Here is a 12,956-nt window from a genome sequence, read left to right as displayed (position 1 = left end):
GGTAATGTTGAAAGATTAGTTGATATATAATTATAATAGAGAATAGTGTACAATAGTAGGCTATAGCCTTGTCTATTCCCTGCACTAACAATGGAACTGTGTGATGACACGGCCAAACAAGGTCGTAACCTTTTACATGTCCCCCCCACATTTTGAAATTGCATATTTGTCCCCCCCAGTTTTATAATTGGAATGTGATACAAAACGAGGCAACGGTGTGCTTTAGGACCATGCGGATGCCTCTGAATGGTCTGGTAGGCTGTTTGGAGTGTTTATCCAAAACAAATTAATAATAATAATAATTATGCCCCCCCCCACACTTCTAAAGCCAAAGTTTTGTGCCATGGCTTGGTCTGCACTCCGCTCCATAACGATTTAATTAGCCTACGTCTTTAAAGAAAAATATTATCCACTGTTACTTATGATCCTCAGCAACAGCCAGGAGGAAGCAAATTAAGATAAATGAAAGAATGGAAGGAAATGGAATGATAATGTGGCTAAACCAACTGAAGGGAACATACAGTAAATTGGCAGTTGAATATGTGTAGTTATTAGGCCTACTGACAGTCGATACTGATAGTGGCAAATATTTAACATGATAGAAATAGGAGACAGAGAAAGTCAGGGTAGCTTATAATTAAGACATTTGGGAGTGCCCATCCCTGCATGTTTAAAAGGCAGTGCAAATGTAATGTTGCATAATGGCACAGTTTTCCATCAACTTTACAGTGGGAAACTTTATATGTTGATATGCTTCAGTTTGCTGCCATATGTCTCCAGCGATTATAAGGTAAAACATATCTAAAACAAGATTCATTTATATTTACAATTCCTTTGTCCAAATGGATTACTAATGTACCTAGCTCTTGTCAATAGTGTTTATCAAGTTGTAAATTGCAGTGTATAGAGAATGGTGTTATTTCTATCCCCCAAAAATAATGACATGTTTTTCCCACTTGGAACTGGAAGGTTCGCTAGACCTTATTCATAGTTTCCTTGCGCGTAAAGGTGGAGGAATTATTAGGGAATTAAGTGAAAGTCACCTTAATTTACTTTCTCTCCCCGCCAAACTAATAAGTTGGTCAGAACACGCATAGAGAGAAAAGTGCATAAAAAGGGAATTATGTTCCACTTATGACAGCTTAACTCTGGTCTGAATCGGGCCCATAGGGCTCTGGTCAAAGGTAGTGCACTAGGTAGGGGAGAGAGGGAATATGGTGCCATTTGGGACTCATCCAGAAAGAGGATAGGAAGAGAAAGAGGAGGAATAAAGGGAGAGAGAAAATATTTCTGCTGAGAATTCAAGCTTTCTATGGCTGATAAAAAAGTGTTTTTTGGCTTTGGTCTAAGGGGTAGTCATTATTTCTCAATGATTTCTGACCATATCTAACCTTCATTGACTTTGCCTTGAGAAGTACAGTATGTATACAGTTGGACGAAGTTAAGACTAACTACACACAGGGCTGTCTGCGTCACAAAGGGTAATACAAAACACTGCTAACAGAGACAGAGACACGATCACTCACATTTTCTCACTCACTCTCACTCTCTCTCTCTCTCTCAATCTGACAAACACATGCACACACTGAGAATCAAGTCATCTCTTTTCCTCATGGGTCTTTCTAAGAAAGACAGAGATAGGAGGCTTCTGATGACAGGGGAAGTGGCGACGATGGGGGCCAGAATGTGCTGGAGGATACGAGCCTGCGAGGTGGATGGGAGGGGGGACTTGAGTGCCTCAGTGAGACAGATTTGATAGCTGTCGTTGCGGTGGCTGTGGCTGCCGCTCCAGCTCCAGACCCTGACAGTTGGGACGGATGACTCTACTGTGAAACGTCCAGGAGAAAGTGGTTTAAGAGGCGCCCCTGGATGACAGACACCTCCCTAATGGGACCAGCCAATGAGATTAGACTTTATTGTCTGTATGAAGCCCAGGCTGTAATTCAGTTTGAAAAGAACAGGCGGCCTTGCCGTCACCCTGGGAAAGTTCACACTCGGCAATCTGGACCAATAACACGCTAGGCCAGCAGGAAGGAAGGAAGGAGATAAGAAAAATAATAACTATAAGGGTAAACTTTTTTCTCAGGAAAAGGGGCTAGGGCTTATGGTGTTGTTGCAGCGAGGTAGACAAAGGTTGGGAAGCATCCTGTGCTTAAAAGTCATTTGTGTGGTTTGGAGAGGCTGGTGTGTGGATATGTGACAAACCTTAGTTTTCAAATGAATGCTGTTATTTTTATGGAACCACTGACATATGTCAGACTACTGTATCCTGAAGAGCACATCTCCAATTCAATAGAAGTAGTCAGTATATAGGGAATAGAGTGCCATTTGGGACACAACCCTGGTCAAAAGTAGTGCACTACATAGGGAACAAGGTGCCTATGAGCTGGTTTTGGAGGGAAACACAGTGAGTGTAGAGACATAAACAACCACAAGAGGGAGTGTACAGCAAACAGCTGTTTATTGTACATTCTGCGCATCAGGACCCTGTAATCTAAAATACTAATATATTATCAAAGCTTTCAAGAAACAAAACCGACACGATACATTACAGCAGCTAATAAACTTGTATGTAATCCTGCTGTAGAGGTCTAAAATAATTGTACACTAGGACCTGTAGGCTACGACAGAGCATTCAGCACCTTTCAGACATTACTGTTGACGTTGACAGTGTTGATAACTGATGTTGATTGGATCTTAGTCGCCTCTCATTCGATGCCTTTGTCTTTCAGTATTTTCCTCGCTGTCTTCAGGTAGTCTGGGTCTGGATAGCTGTCACTGAATTATCAGAAAAACAAATGAATATCTATGACTAAAGGAAATTGTGTGTACAGATGCAGAGATAATATAGATGAAACACTGGGTCAGACAGATTACATAGATTTACAGACATAATAGACCTAATGTGAGTATTTAAAAGATAAATAATTTAGGGCTTGATTCAATCTGTATCGCCAAAGTTCAGTGTTATAGCACGATTTAAATGTAAAGGTAATTTCCGATTGAGACAAAATGCATTGAGGGTTTACCGTGAATGCAGAGTCCACTAACATGGGAACTTTACCTTTTTCTATTGCTCTGTAGTACACACATCCAGCACTAACCTGTCTTTTCCTGCATCAGGGGTTGTTTTATGGGGTATATCCGCCCATGTGACCATATCCTCTCCATTCTCATTGGTTGCTACAGTAAAGACCAGTCTCTGGCAGAAGGCCTTATTCAATAGCCCCAGGATCCTCCTTCCATCGCGGTTGTCGGGCAAATACGCCAATGTCCTCATTCCCAAAAACGTCTGCCCTGGATTGGGATGTTTGTCCTGTAAAATCAGAATATCTGAATTAATCCAAAATAAACATGGATCTGTGAAATAACTCTAAAACTTCAATTTTTGCGGCATGTTTCCTGCAAATCTACACATTTTGCCATAGGTTGGAGGCAAATGTTTGCAGTTTTTAGTATGATAGCTGATGATCAATGGGCCCCACTCTTAGAAAAAAAGGGGTTATCTAGAACCTAAAAGTGTTCTTCGGCTGTCCCTATAGGAGAACAGTTTGAAGAACCCTTTTTGGTTCCATGTAGAATGCTTTTGGTTCCAGGTAAAATCGTTTAGGTTCAATGTAGAACCCTTTCCACAGAGGGTTTTACATGGAACCCAAAATGGTTCTACCTGGGATCAAAAAGGGTTTCCCTATGGGGACAGCCGAAGAACCCTTTAGGAAACCTTTTTTTAAGAGTGTAGACTTACCAATCTAAATAATTTTAGCTGACATGGGCTAATTGAGTGACTGCTGATGCAATCCCCCCTGCCAAAAAAAAGGCTGGCTTAAGTCATGGCAAAATGTATAGAATTGCAGCAAACTTGCTTAAAAACTGCAACATTTTCTCTACGCCCCAAGACAAAATGTGTAGAAAATAACTTTAAAACTTCAATTTTGTCTCTCCGCCATCAATAGGTGGGCCACTAAAACGCATTGCCAAAAGGTAGGTGGTCCCAACAAAATGTTACTTAGGACCCCCAAAAGTCTAGCAAATAGCTGCCATGGATGACTGTCTGTTTGATGTACACTCCTGTCTGTTTGATGTTTTCCTTTTTATTAGTGGTAAAGTTAAAGCCGGGTAACCGGTCGTGTTTGTTCCTTTTCATTATAAACTAATGTAAATTCAACTTGAAATCAATAAAAAATGTCACCATGACATTGGATTAAGGTTAAAAGTTGGGTTAAAATTTAGGTTAAAAGTTGGGTTGATTCAACATCATCACATTTACTTTTTTGTTGAAATGACAAGGAAAGAATGCTGATTCAGCCAGTTTTTGTCCAGTGGGGTGCACCTGTTCTGAATACATTCAAAGATATTTGGTTTCCTTCATGCTAGTTGCTGACTTGTAGTGATTGCATTACATCACCCATTCTGTGTTTCCTCCCCGGTGGTATGCAACATCTCAATGACTAGCGACTAGCCTAACCTGATTTACCACATCATCACATCAACACGACGGAATGTCACCAGACTCTGTAAGCACCTGTAGAATGTGCTTCCCTTTCTTTCCTCAGAACACTCAGAAGTGGAACACACTTAGAATAGAACAGTATGAGTGAGTAAGGGAGTAAAGGTCCCGTGTGGCTCAGTTGGCAGAGCATGGTGTTTGCAACACCAGGGTTGTGGGTTTGATTCCCACGGGGGACCAGTATGGGGAAAAAAAATATAAAAAATATGAAATGTATGTATTCACTACTGTAAGTCGCTCTGGATAAGAGCGTCTGCTAAATGACTAAAATGTAAAATATCCAACACATGGCAAATACACTTCAAACTTGAATTTGAAATTTGAGCTATCATGCCAACTCCTCCAGTCACTCATTGTCATGTTTGGCTTGACAAAGACAGCAATGGAGTTGGCAAGAGTACAAACAGATCTGGGACCAGGCTATATGATGTATGCTATTCTGTATAATAACTACATGCTAAATACTGAAGCCTTTTGTTTTAACCCTAACTTACTGTTTGTATTCCATCTGCAAAAACATAATTGATCTGTATGGTGTTGTCCCCTGGGTATCCAGGGAGGTCTCTGTGTAGAATGACCCATGTCATCTGTCCCTCCGGCTGGCTGCCCTCTGACACCTCAGCATAGCTCCCCTTCACATCCCCATTAGCTGGGGGCAGACACACACAACCAGGTAGGGTCAGAGTTCAATCTTAAGCATTAGAGAGACAAAGAAAGGGATGAGCGAGAGAGAGAAAGAATATCCAGGTAGTGTACCTTGGTCTATCAGTGCTGGGGGTCCCTGTCCATCCAAGTACCTGGTGCAGTACATTTTATCTTGTTGAGCACCCATAGCAGGGCTGTGTGGGGAGAGAAATAAGACAATGTACCTTTCAGTAAGAGAGGATTTTAAACTATTTCAATGAAGACATTGTAGTATTAAACTGTGAAAACATAAGCAAGTCTGATGATTGGCCATTGCCAAGATGTATTAAACTTAGTCCCATACACTCACCTGTGTGACGGTCTCCACAGCCTTGTTACTCCTGGGGTCTCTCTTCAAGGGACTTATTTCCTCCTCTGGTCCTGTAGCTTAGACCACGTTCATTCAGCTCGTCCCAATACTAACCATTACGGTCTGGGACTGGGTCTGAGTAACTCTGTTTCCTCTACCAAGCCGTCACCTGAGTATTATGCTGCGGTCAAATATTTTTGACAATAATGCTGGCAGTCCTGTCATGTGTGTGTGGGTGGGTGTGGCGGGAGGTACTTTTGGCAAGTATATGCAAAGGGGTTGAGGTTCTTCCTTGTTCAGCCTCACAACGAAAGGAGGCGTGGCAGAAAGTAGACATTATCATGTGGTTTATTGTTGGTTCCTTCTTAATCACATTTAGATGGGTTGGTGTCGATGCCTTAAATGCCTTAATCTACAGTAGATTGTAACAAAGGTGATGAATAACAATGTTCTTGAGCTCTTGTGTTCCTTGAGTTGTCAACTGAGTCATCAATGACCAGGCTACACTTTTTCCAATGCCATTTCTCAAAATGTGTTTACGGGTGTTTTGGTGGCATTGACAATTTAATTCGACTGATAAATGAATGGCTATTACACCAGGAAATGGGACTTTCCATCAGTACAGTGACTTCAAGTAGATGTCAACATAGACCAAAACTCTTTCAGACCGCTCCAAACTCCCCAGACAGGTCAAGTCATGCATGATACAGGTGTTGTGGGTCACTGGGTGTGGCAGACTGGTCCTATTGTGTTTTAGGAGTAAGTGTGATGGGGACATAGATTACCATGTCAGTTAGTATCATGCACTGGTTGAAATTACAGTGTTGTTTAAATGTTTCCTTTAAATGTTTGGTGAATGGGGTTATGAGCAACCTTCAATGGAGATGTTGTTAAGATGCACATTAGCTCCATAAGTGAAGATATGCGTAGTCACTGACTGACTGATAGACAGTATACAGTACTTTCGTAATTAGACATTCTGACACACTATTACAAAATGGTATTGTCTCACACCCACTGACAGACAAACTAACATCCTGACAAGCACACACTACTGCTCCAATGAAGACAGAATAGTGTATATTTACATTTTTATGTTGCTTTCTTTTGCCAGTGTATTTATTTTGTATACCTCTACCTGTAATATTGCAGATTTTAAATGCAGATTACTTTTTTACACAATAGTACATGTTTTCTTTTGGGCAGTGTTTCGTTCTCGTCTATACTTTGGTGCAAGTGTTGACACAAATAATAACTGGAGTTGTATCCCTGGGCTATAAGTCAAGTCCTATGGAACAATAATAAGTGCATAGGAGGAATGGTCGAATGATGAAGAGAGATTGGAATTTTCTCTGCCCTCAGCTGCCTTTAAGTCCACAGCTCTGAGTGGGAGACGGGGAGAGGGGCTCTATAGTTCTATAGGACTAGTTCGCTACCGACCTGGATCAACAGGAATAGTTTTGTTGTCTGGGTGGTGATGCTTTCAGCGCCTTTAATGCTCCTTAAGGAGATTCCTTTGCCCCCACTCTGCTCAGCCTTTTTGTTACTTTCACTTTCTATGTCAACATTTTTAAAATATTTTTTGTCTTCTCTTTCTCTTTCTCCTTCTCACTCTCTCTCTCTTGCTACTCCCTTTGTTTCAAACTGTATGCATACAGTTTTATGTTGTGTGGTTCTACAGAGGGTCAAATATCATACCCCCAAGACATGCTAACCTTTGACCATTACCAATAACAGTGGAGGTTAACATGTCTTTTGGGTATGATCTTTGACCCTCTGTGTAAGAAGGGGTGTGTTATGATGAGCTTCTATTGGCTGTCATGAACAAAGTGGAGTTGTTTTTGTTATTACTTTAAAACATATACTGTATATAATCAAGTGTAAACAGATCTGGTTTCTCAAACCATTAAAATCATCATCATAACGGCCTCTAAAATCATTGACAGGTAGCACCATTGACTTTTGGCATTTGTAATTATCTTAAAATAAATTCCGATTTTTTTGGAAAGAATATCTGTCAAATAATTTGCATACCAGGGAGGCACCAGCTAATCTGGTCACAATGCAGACACAGTGGACAGAGAGAGACTGTCACGTCCTGACCATAGAAAGCTTTTATTTTCTATGGTAGAGTAGGTCAGGGCGTGACAGGGGGTTTTGTGTAGTTTACATTTTTTATATTGTGTGGTTCTAGTTTCCGTTTTTCTATGTTTTTTGGGGGGATGATCTCCAATTAGAGGCAGCTGGTCATCGTTGTCTCTAATTGGGGATCATATTTAAGTAGTTGTTTTTCCCACCTGGGTTTGTGGGAGATTATATTTTGAGTTAGTGTATGTTGCACCTCTTCGTCACGGTTTGTTGTTTTGTTTAGTAGTTTATTTGTATTTGTTGCATAGTTTCACAGTTAAAATAAAATGTGGAACGATACACACGCTGCGCCTTGGTCACCTTCGTACAACGAACGTGACAGAATCTCCCACCACAAAAAGACCAAGCAGCGTGCGTTTACGGGGAAGACGAGTTGGACATGGGAGGAAATCCTGGACGGGAAAGGACCCTAGAGGCAGGCTGGGGAGTATCGTCGTCCGAAGGAGGAGTTGGAAGCAGTGAGAGCAGAATGGCGACGATACGAGGAACTATACCAACCACGAGGCAAGCACGAGAGGCAGCCCCCCCAGCTCCCCGCATTTGTCGGGCTACGGAGGGATCCAGCCAGGACGAGTTGTGCCAGCACTGTGCTCTAGACCTCCGGTGCGCCTCCACGGTCCAGTGTGTCCTGCGCTGGCTCTACGCACTATGCCTCCAGTGTGCCTTCATAGCCCAGTGCGTCCCGTGCCAGCTCTCCACACTCACCAAGCTAAAGTGGGTATCCAGCCAGGATGCGTTGTGGCAGCTCCCCGCACCAGGCTTCCAGTACATCTCCTCAGTCCGGTGAGACCTGTTCCGGCTCCACGTACGAAGCCTCCAGTGATGATCCATGGCACGAAGCCTCCAGTGATAATCCATGGCCCGGAGCCTCCAGTGATAATCCATGGCACGAAGCCTCCAGTGACGATCCATGGCGCGGAACCTGTAGTGATGATCCATGGCACGGAGCCTCCAGCGACGTCCCCCAGTCCGAGCCTCCAGCGACGTCCCCCAGTCCAGAGCCTCCAGCGACATCCCCCAGTCCGGAGTCTCCAGCGGCGGTCCGGAGTCTCCAGCGGCAGTCCGGAGCCTCCAGCGGTTACCAGTTTGGAGCCTCCAGCGGCGGTTACCAGTTCAGAGCCTCCGGCAATGATCCACGGTCCGGTGACACAAAAGCGGAGGGATCAGCTGGCGGATCGGGGGCTACGCCCCGAACCGGAGCCGCCTCTTATGCTGGAGGATAAGCAGGATGAGAGGGTTCTTCGTCCCGCACCAGAGCCGCCACCGACATTAGACACCCACCCTAACCCTCCCTGTTTTTTTTGTTCTTTCAGGTTTTGCGTTCGGAGTCCGCACCTTTGGAGGGGGGGGGGGGGGGGGGGGGGGGGGGGGGGTACTGTCACGTCCTGACCACAGAAAGCTTTTATTTTCTATGGTAGAGTAGGTCAGGGCGTGGGGGTTTTGGGGGGTTTTGTCTAGTTTAAATGTTCTGTTGTGTGGTTCTAGTTTCTGTTTGTCTATGTTGGTTTGTTTTGGGATGATCTCCAATTAGAGGCAGCTGGTCATCGTTGTCTCTAATTGGGGATCATATTTAAGTAGTTGTTTTTCCCACCTGGGTTTGTGGGAGATTATATTTTGAGTTAGTGTATGTTGCACCTCTTCGTCACGGTTTGTTTTGTTTAGTAGTTTATTTGTATTTCTTGCATAGTTTCACAGTTAAAATAAAATGTGGAACGATACACACGCTGCGCCTTGGTCTCCTTCGTACAACGAACGTGACAGACATTTTATTACAATGTTTAGAAGCGACAGACCTTTATCAGATAGTGATTGGATTATAATGATTGGATCAAGAAACTCACATTTTAGAGCAAATTGTAAACAAGGCTTTAATCTCCCTTGATCAGGGTTGCAGATTATGTAAATAATACATTAGAATATATTAAGGCTAGAAAATACATCACTGTATATCTATGTCCCACCCTAACCCCAGTATAGTGCACTGCTTTTGACCAGGACCCATAGGGCTTGGGTTAGAAATAGTGCTGTATATAAGGAATAGGGTGCTATTTGGGACACAGCCTCAGGGATCATTGGTGAGCTATAGTCTTTGGGGATCTCCTTCTCATCAATTGAGTTTCCTAGCTACCTACCTTAGGGCTATCCATACTGTTACTCAGGGGTTAGAACATTTTAAGGCCTAGGTGAAAATACATTCTGTTTTGTGGAATGTCAAACCCTTTAGTAACCCTGCTTCTTAGCCCAGGGGTGAGACTGATGCCACTGTACTGCTAGAGACACACTCAAACATACAACTAAATCTGGAGATAGAATACGTTGACAAAACACACAACAATACAAAAATATACTCATGCATGAGCACCCACGTCATTATGCCAGTGCTGATTCTACACAGGTCTCATTAACATTTGGAAGAAATGAATGTGATTCATGATTATCTCTACCCAGACTGAGTCTAATCAACAAAAGAATACCCTAAAGATACTCAGAGGAGAGAGATGGAGAGAGGGAAAATTAATACATTCAAAATCTTTCTGTTTTAGCTACACTCTTAGAAAAAAGGGTTCTTCAGTTGTCCCCATAGGCTAATCCTTTCCACAGAGGGTTCCACATAAAACCCAAAATGGTTCTACCTGGAACCAAAACGGGTTCTTCAAAGGGTTATCTTATTGGGACAGCTAAAGGACCCTTTTAGGTTCTAGATAGCACCTTTTTTCTAAGAGTGTACTTTTGACCTCCATGTTACAATCTCTGCAGCATTTTAAGAGTCCAACAACAGAGAAGAGAACATGCTTGTGTGCACAGCAGCACAACTGACTAACACCGGTACAGTGGCCCTGGGTCCTGCCGACAACCTCCAATCTCTCAGAGAGGCTGTCTGATCTAATGTCTGTTTTTCAATGGTCTATTTATAACCACCTGGTACACTTACTGGCCCGGAAGGCGGGAGCACCAATTTGCTCCTCCAACTCTGACTCAGGATGTGTCTTTATCTTGAATATGTCCCAAATGGCACCCTGTTTCCTATGTAGTGCGTTACTTTTGACCAGGACCCATAAGGATCTGGTCAAAAGTAGTGCACTATATAGAGAGTAGGATTCCAGTTGGGATGAAGACTGTCTTTGGCTGTATCTGTCCATAACGCCCTAGTGTTCTCTGCTGCATTGACAGGCAGGCAGGCACCTGGGTTAAACTGAGGGCATGGTTTAGGTTAATCTGTGAGACAATAAGGCCACTGCTGCCACCAGAGTAGTCTATAAAGGGGAGCAATAAGCTCACATACTAAGATAGCCTATGACACAGGTAATTACTTAGATCTAAGCCATTGTTTTGTGTTTCTGTATCCACATGAACTAAACAATTTAAGTATTTTGGGGTCATTTTGACCCCAGCCAAAAACACCTAATCCTGCCTATAGTAATTTAAAATATATGACCTTTATTTGAATCTAGGTTTCTCTGGATAACAAGTTATCCACACCACCAGAGGTGGAGCGGGACCTGTATCAGTGATTTTGACCAGATAGACAGATCACCTGCAGAGATATAGCTTCCCATGTACTCACCTAAGATTGTACTTTTCTATACCACGTATCATAAGACTGTGTACATAACCAAAATTACCGTATTTTTGTGTATCTATACAAGTCTGCCAATGGTATACAAAGTCTGCCAATAGTATAAATACTTCATAGAACTGCAATACAGAACTCAGATATGCTCTACACAGTTGTACATTCTCTGAAAAGTAGACTCTTAGAAAAGTACACTCTTAGATAAAAGGTGCTATCTAGAACCTAAAAGAGTTCTTTGGGTGTCCCTTTGAAGAACCCTTTTAGGTTCCATGTAGAACTGTCACGACTCCTATCGAGGGTGACTCCTCTGTTCGGGTGGCGCTCGGCGGTCATTGTCACCGGCCTACTAGCTGCCACCGATCCCTTTTTCCTTTTTCTGTTGGTTATGCCTTTATTAGTTGCACCTGTGTTAATTAAGTGATTAGTTGTGTTATTTAAGCCCGTGTCCCCACCTGTTCTGTGTGTGGGCTTGTTACGTTCAGTTTCACTGTGTTTGAGTAGTGTTTTGGACTTTGGGTTTTGTTACGCCCTGTTGTTTTGGGCATATTCTCTTTTGTGGTACTTATTAAAGAAGTATTGTACCAAACGTTTTCTGCCTTCTGCGCCTGACTCCACACCCACGACGTCCAAGCGTTACAAGAACCTTTTCCACAGACAGCCGAAGAACCCTTTTGTAACCCTTTTTTTATGAGAGTAGTTATTCTAGGGCAAATATAAACAAGTATTTATTCAATCCAGAGGGTGGAGGGGAACCTGTTGGAGTGATTTTGACCTGATAGACAGATCCCACAAACACTCTAACACACAAACTCTAACACACACACACACACACACACACACACACACACACACACACACACACACACACACACACACACACACACACACACACACACACACACACACACACACACACACACACACACACACACACACATATATTATAATATTGTTGTATTGTGGTATTGTACATTTGATATTGTAGAGGTGTAATAATAGTGAAATAATGTAATGATGTCACGTATGACGCATTGTGCTATTAAGGATGTAGGCTGTTGCGTTTTGTTGTAAAGTAATTGCTTTAATCCTGTTTGGACCCCAGGAAGAGTACAGTAGCTGCTGTCATGGCAGCAAATAATGGGTATCCTAATGAATACAAAAATACCTGCAGAGATGGAGCACCTTATGTACTCACCTAGGGTTATAACTGGTTATAACTGGGTATGACGTGTACAAAATAGAAATTACTTTAGATATATGCATAGTTGCAGTTAAAACAGCTCAGAAAATTATGTCAGTGGTATGAATACTTGGTAGAGCTGTAATACAGAAACCAGATACCCTCTGAATGTACTGTACAAATAGTGCTGTATTGGTGTGTTTTCTCCGAAAAATAGTTATCCTATTGAAAATGTTATATTAATACCAGAATTCCTATAATACCCACCAATATTAAATATACACATCTTCTTATGGTATGTTGGTTGCTATATAATTTGGGTTGAAGTGACTTTGAAGATTTGGGTATGATTTTTGAAGCATCCTGCCACAGGCCCTACCACTCTCATTGTTTCACTAGCAGCGATGCTAATGCTGGCTGTGGGGTATGTCAATAAAGAAAATGAAGCCATATTTTTGGTAATTGTCTCTCAGGATCAATAGATGAATCACTCTTGTCAATACAATTATTAAGTATATTTCCAATTTTGGTGTACTGCCCCTATACATTGCAG

The 12,956-nt window shown here is 42.4% G+C and overlaps 1 protein-coding gene across 1 annotated transcript; it reads right to left on the bottom strand.

Moving 5' to 3' along the window:
* Nucleotides 1–2,439: 2,439 nt before the first annotated feature.
* On the bottom strand, nucleotides 2,440–5,724 carry dtx3la (deltex E3 ubiquitin ligase 3L a). The gene is made up of 5 exons (XM_029698832.1): nucleotides 5,502–5,724; nucleotides 5,264–5,346; nucleotides 5,002–5,156; nucleotides 3,105–3,316; nucleotides 2,440–2,778 (listed from the first exon to the last, which is right to left on the bottom strand). Exons 2-5 carry the CDS (start codon nucleotides 5,337–5,339, stop codon nucleotides 2,709–2,711), a joined length of 513 nt encoding a protein of 170 aa, XP_029554692.1. The 5' UTR covers nucleotides 5,340–5,346; nucleotides 5,502–5,724; the 3' UTR covers nucleotides 2,440–2,708.
* Nucleotides 5,725–12,956: the final 7,232 nt, after the last annotated feature.

The sequence above is a fragment of the Salmo trutta genome, chromosome 2 (genome assembly GCF_901001165.1).
Source record: "Salmo trutta chromosome 2, fSalTru1.1, whole genome shotgun sequence".
In the NCBI taxonomy this organism is placed as follows: domain Eukaryota; kingdom Metazoa; phylum Chordata; class Actinopteri; order Salmoniformes; family Salmonidae; genus Salmo; species Salmo trutta.
This window is presented reverse-complemented; position numbering and strand designations above follow the sequence as displayed.

Bases quoted from the DNA above. Each gene is read 5' to 3' on its own strand.
- dtx3la (XM_029698832.1), bottom strand. From the start codon at position 5,339: ATGGGTGCTCAACAAGATAAAATGTACTGCACCAGGTACTTGGATGGA. The intron at 5,157-5,263 runs GTACACTACCTG...GTCTGCCCCCAG, and splicing joins CCCAGCACTGATAGACCAAG to CTAATGGGGATGTGAAGGGG. The intron at 2,779-3,104 runs GTTAGTGCTGGA...CTGATAATTCAG, and splicing joins CCTGATGCAGGAAAAGACAG to TGACAGCTATCCAGACCCAG.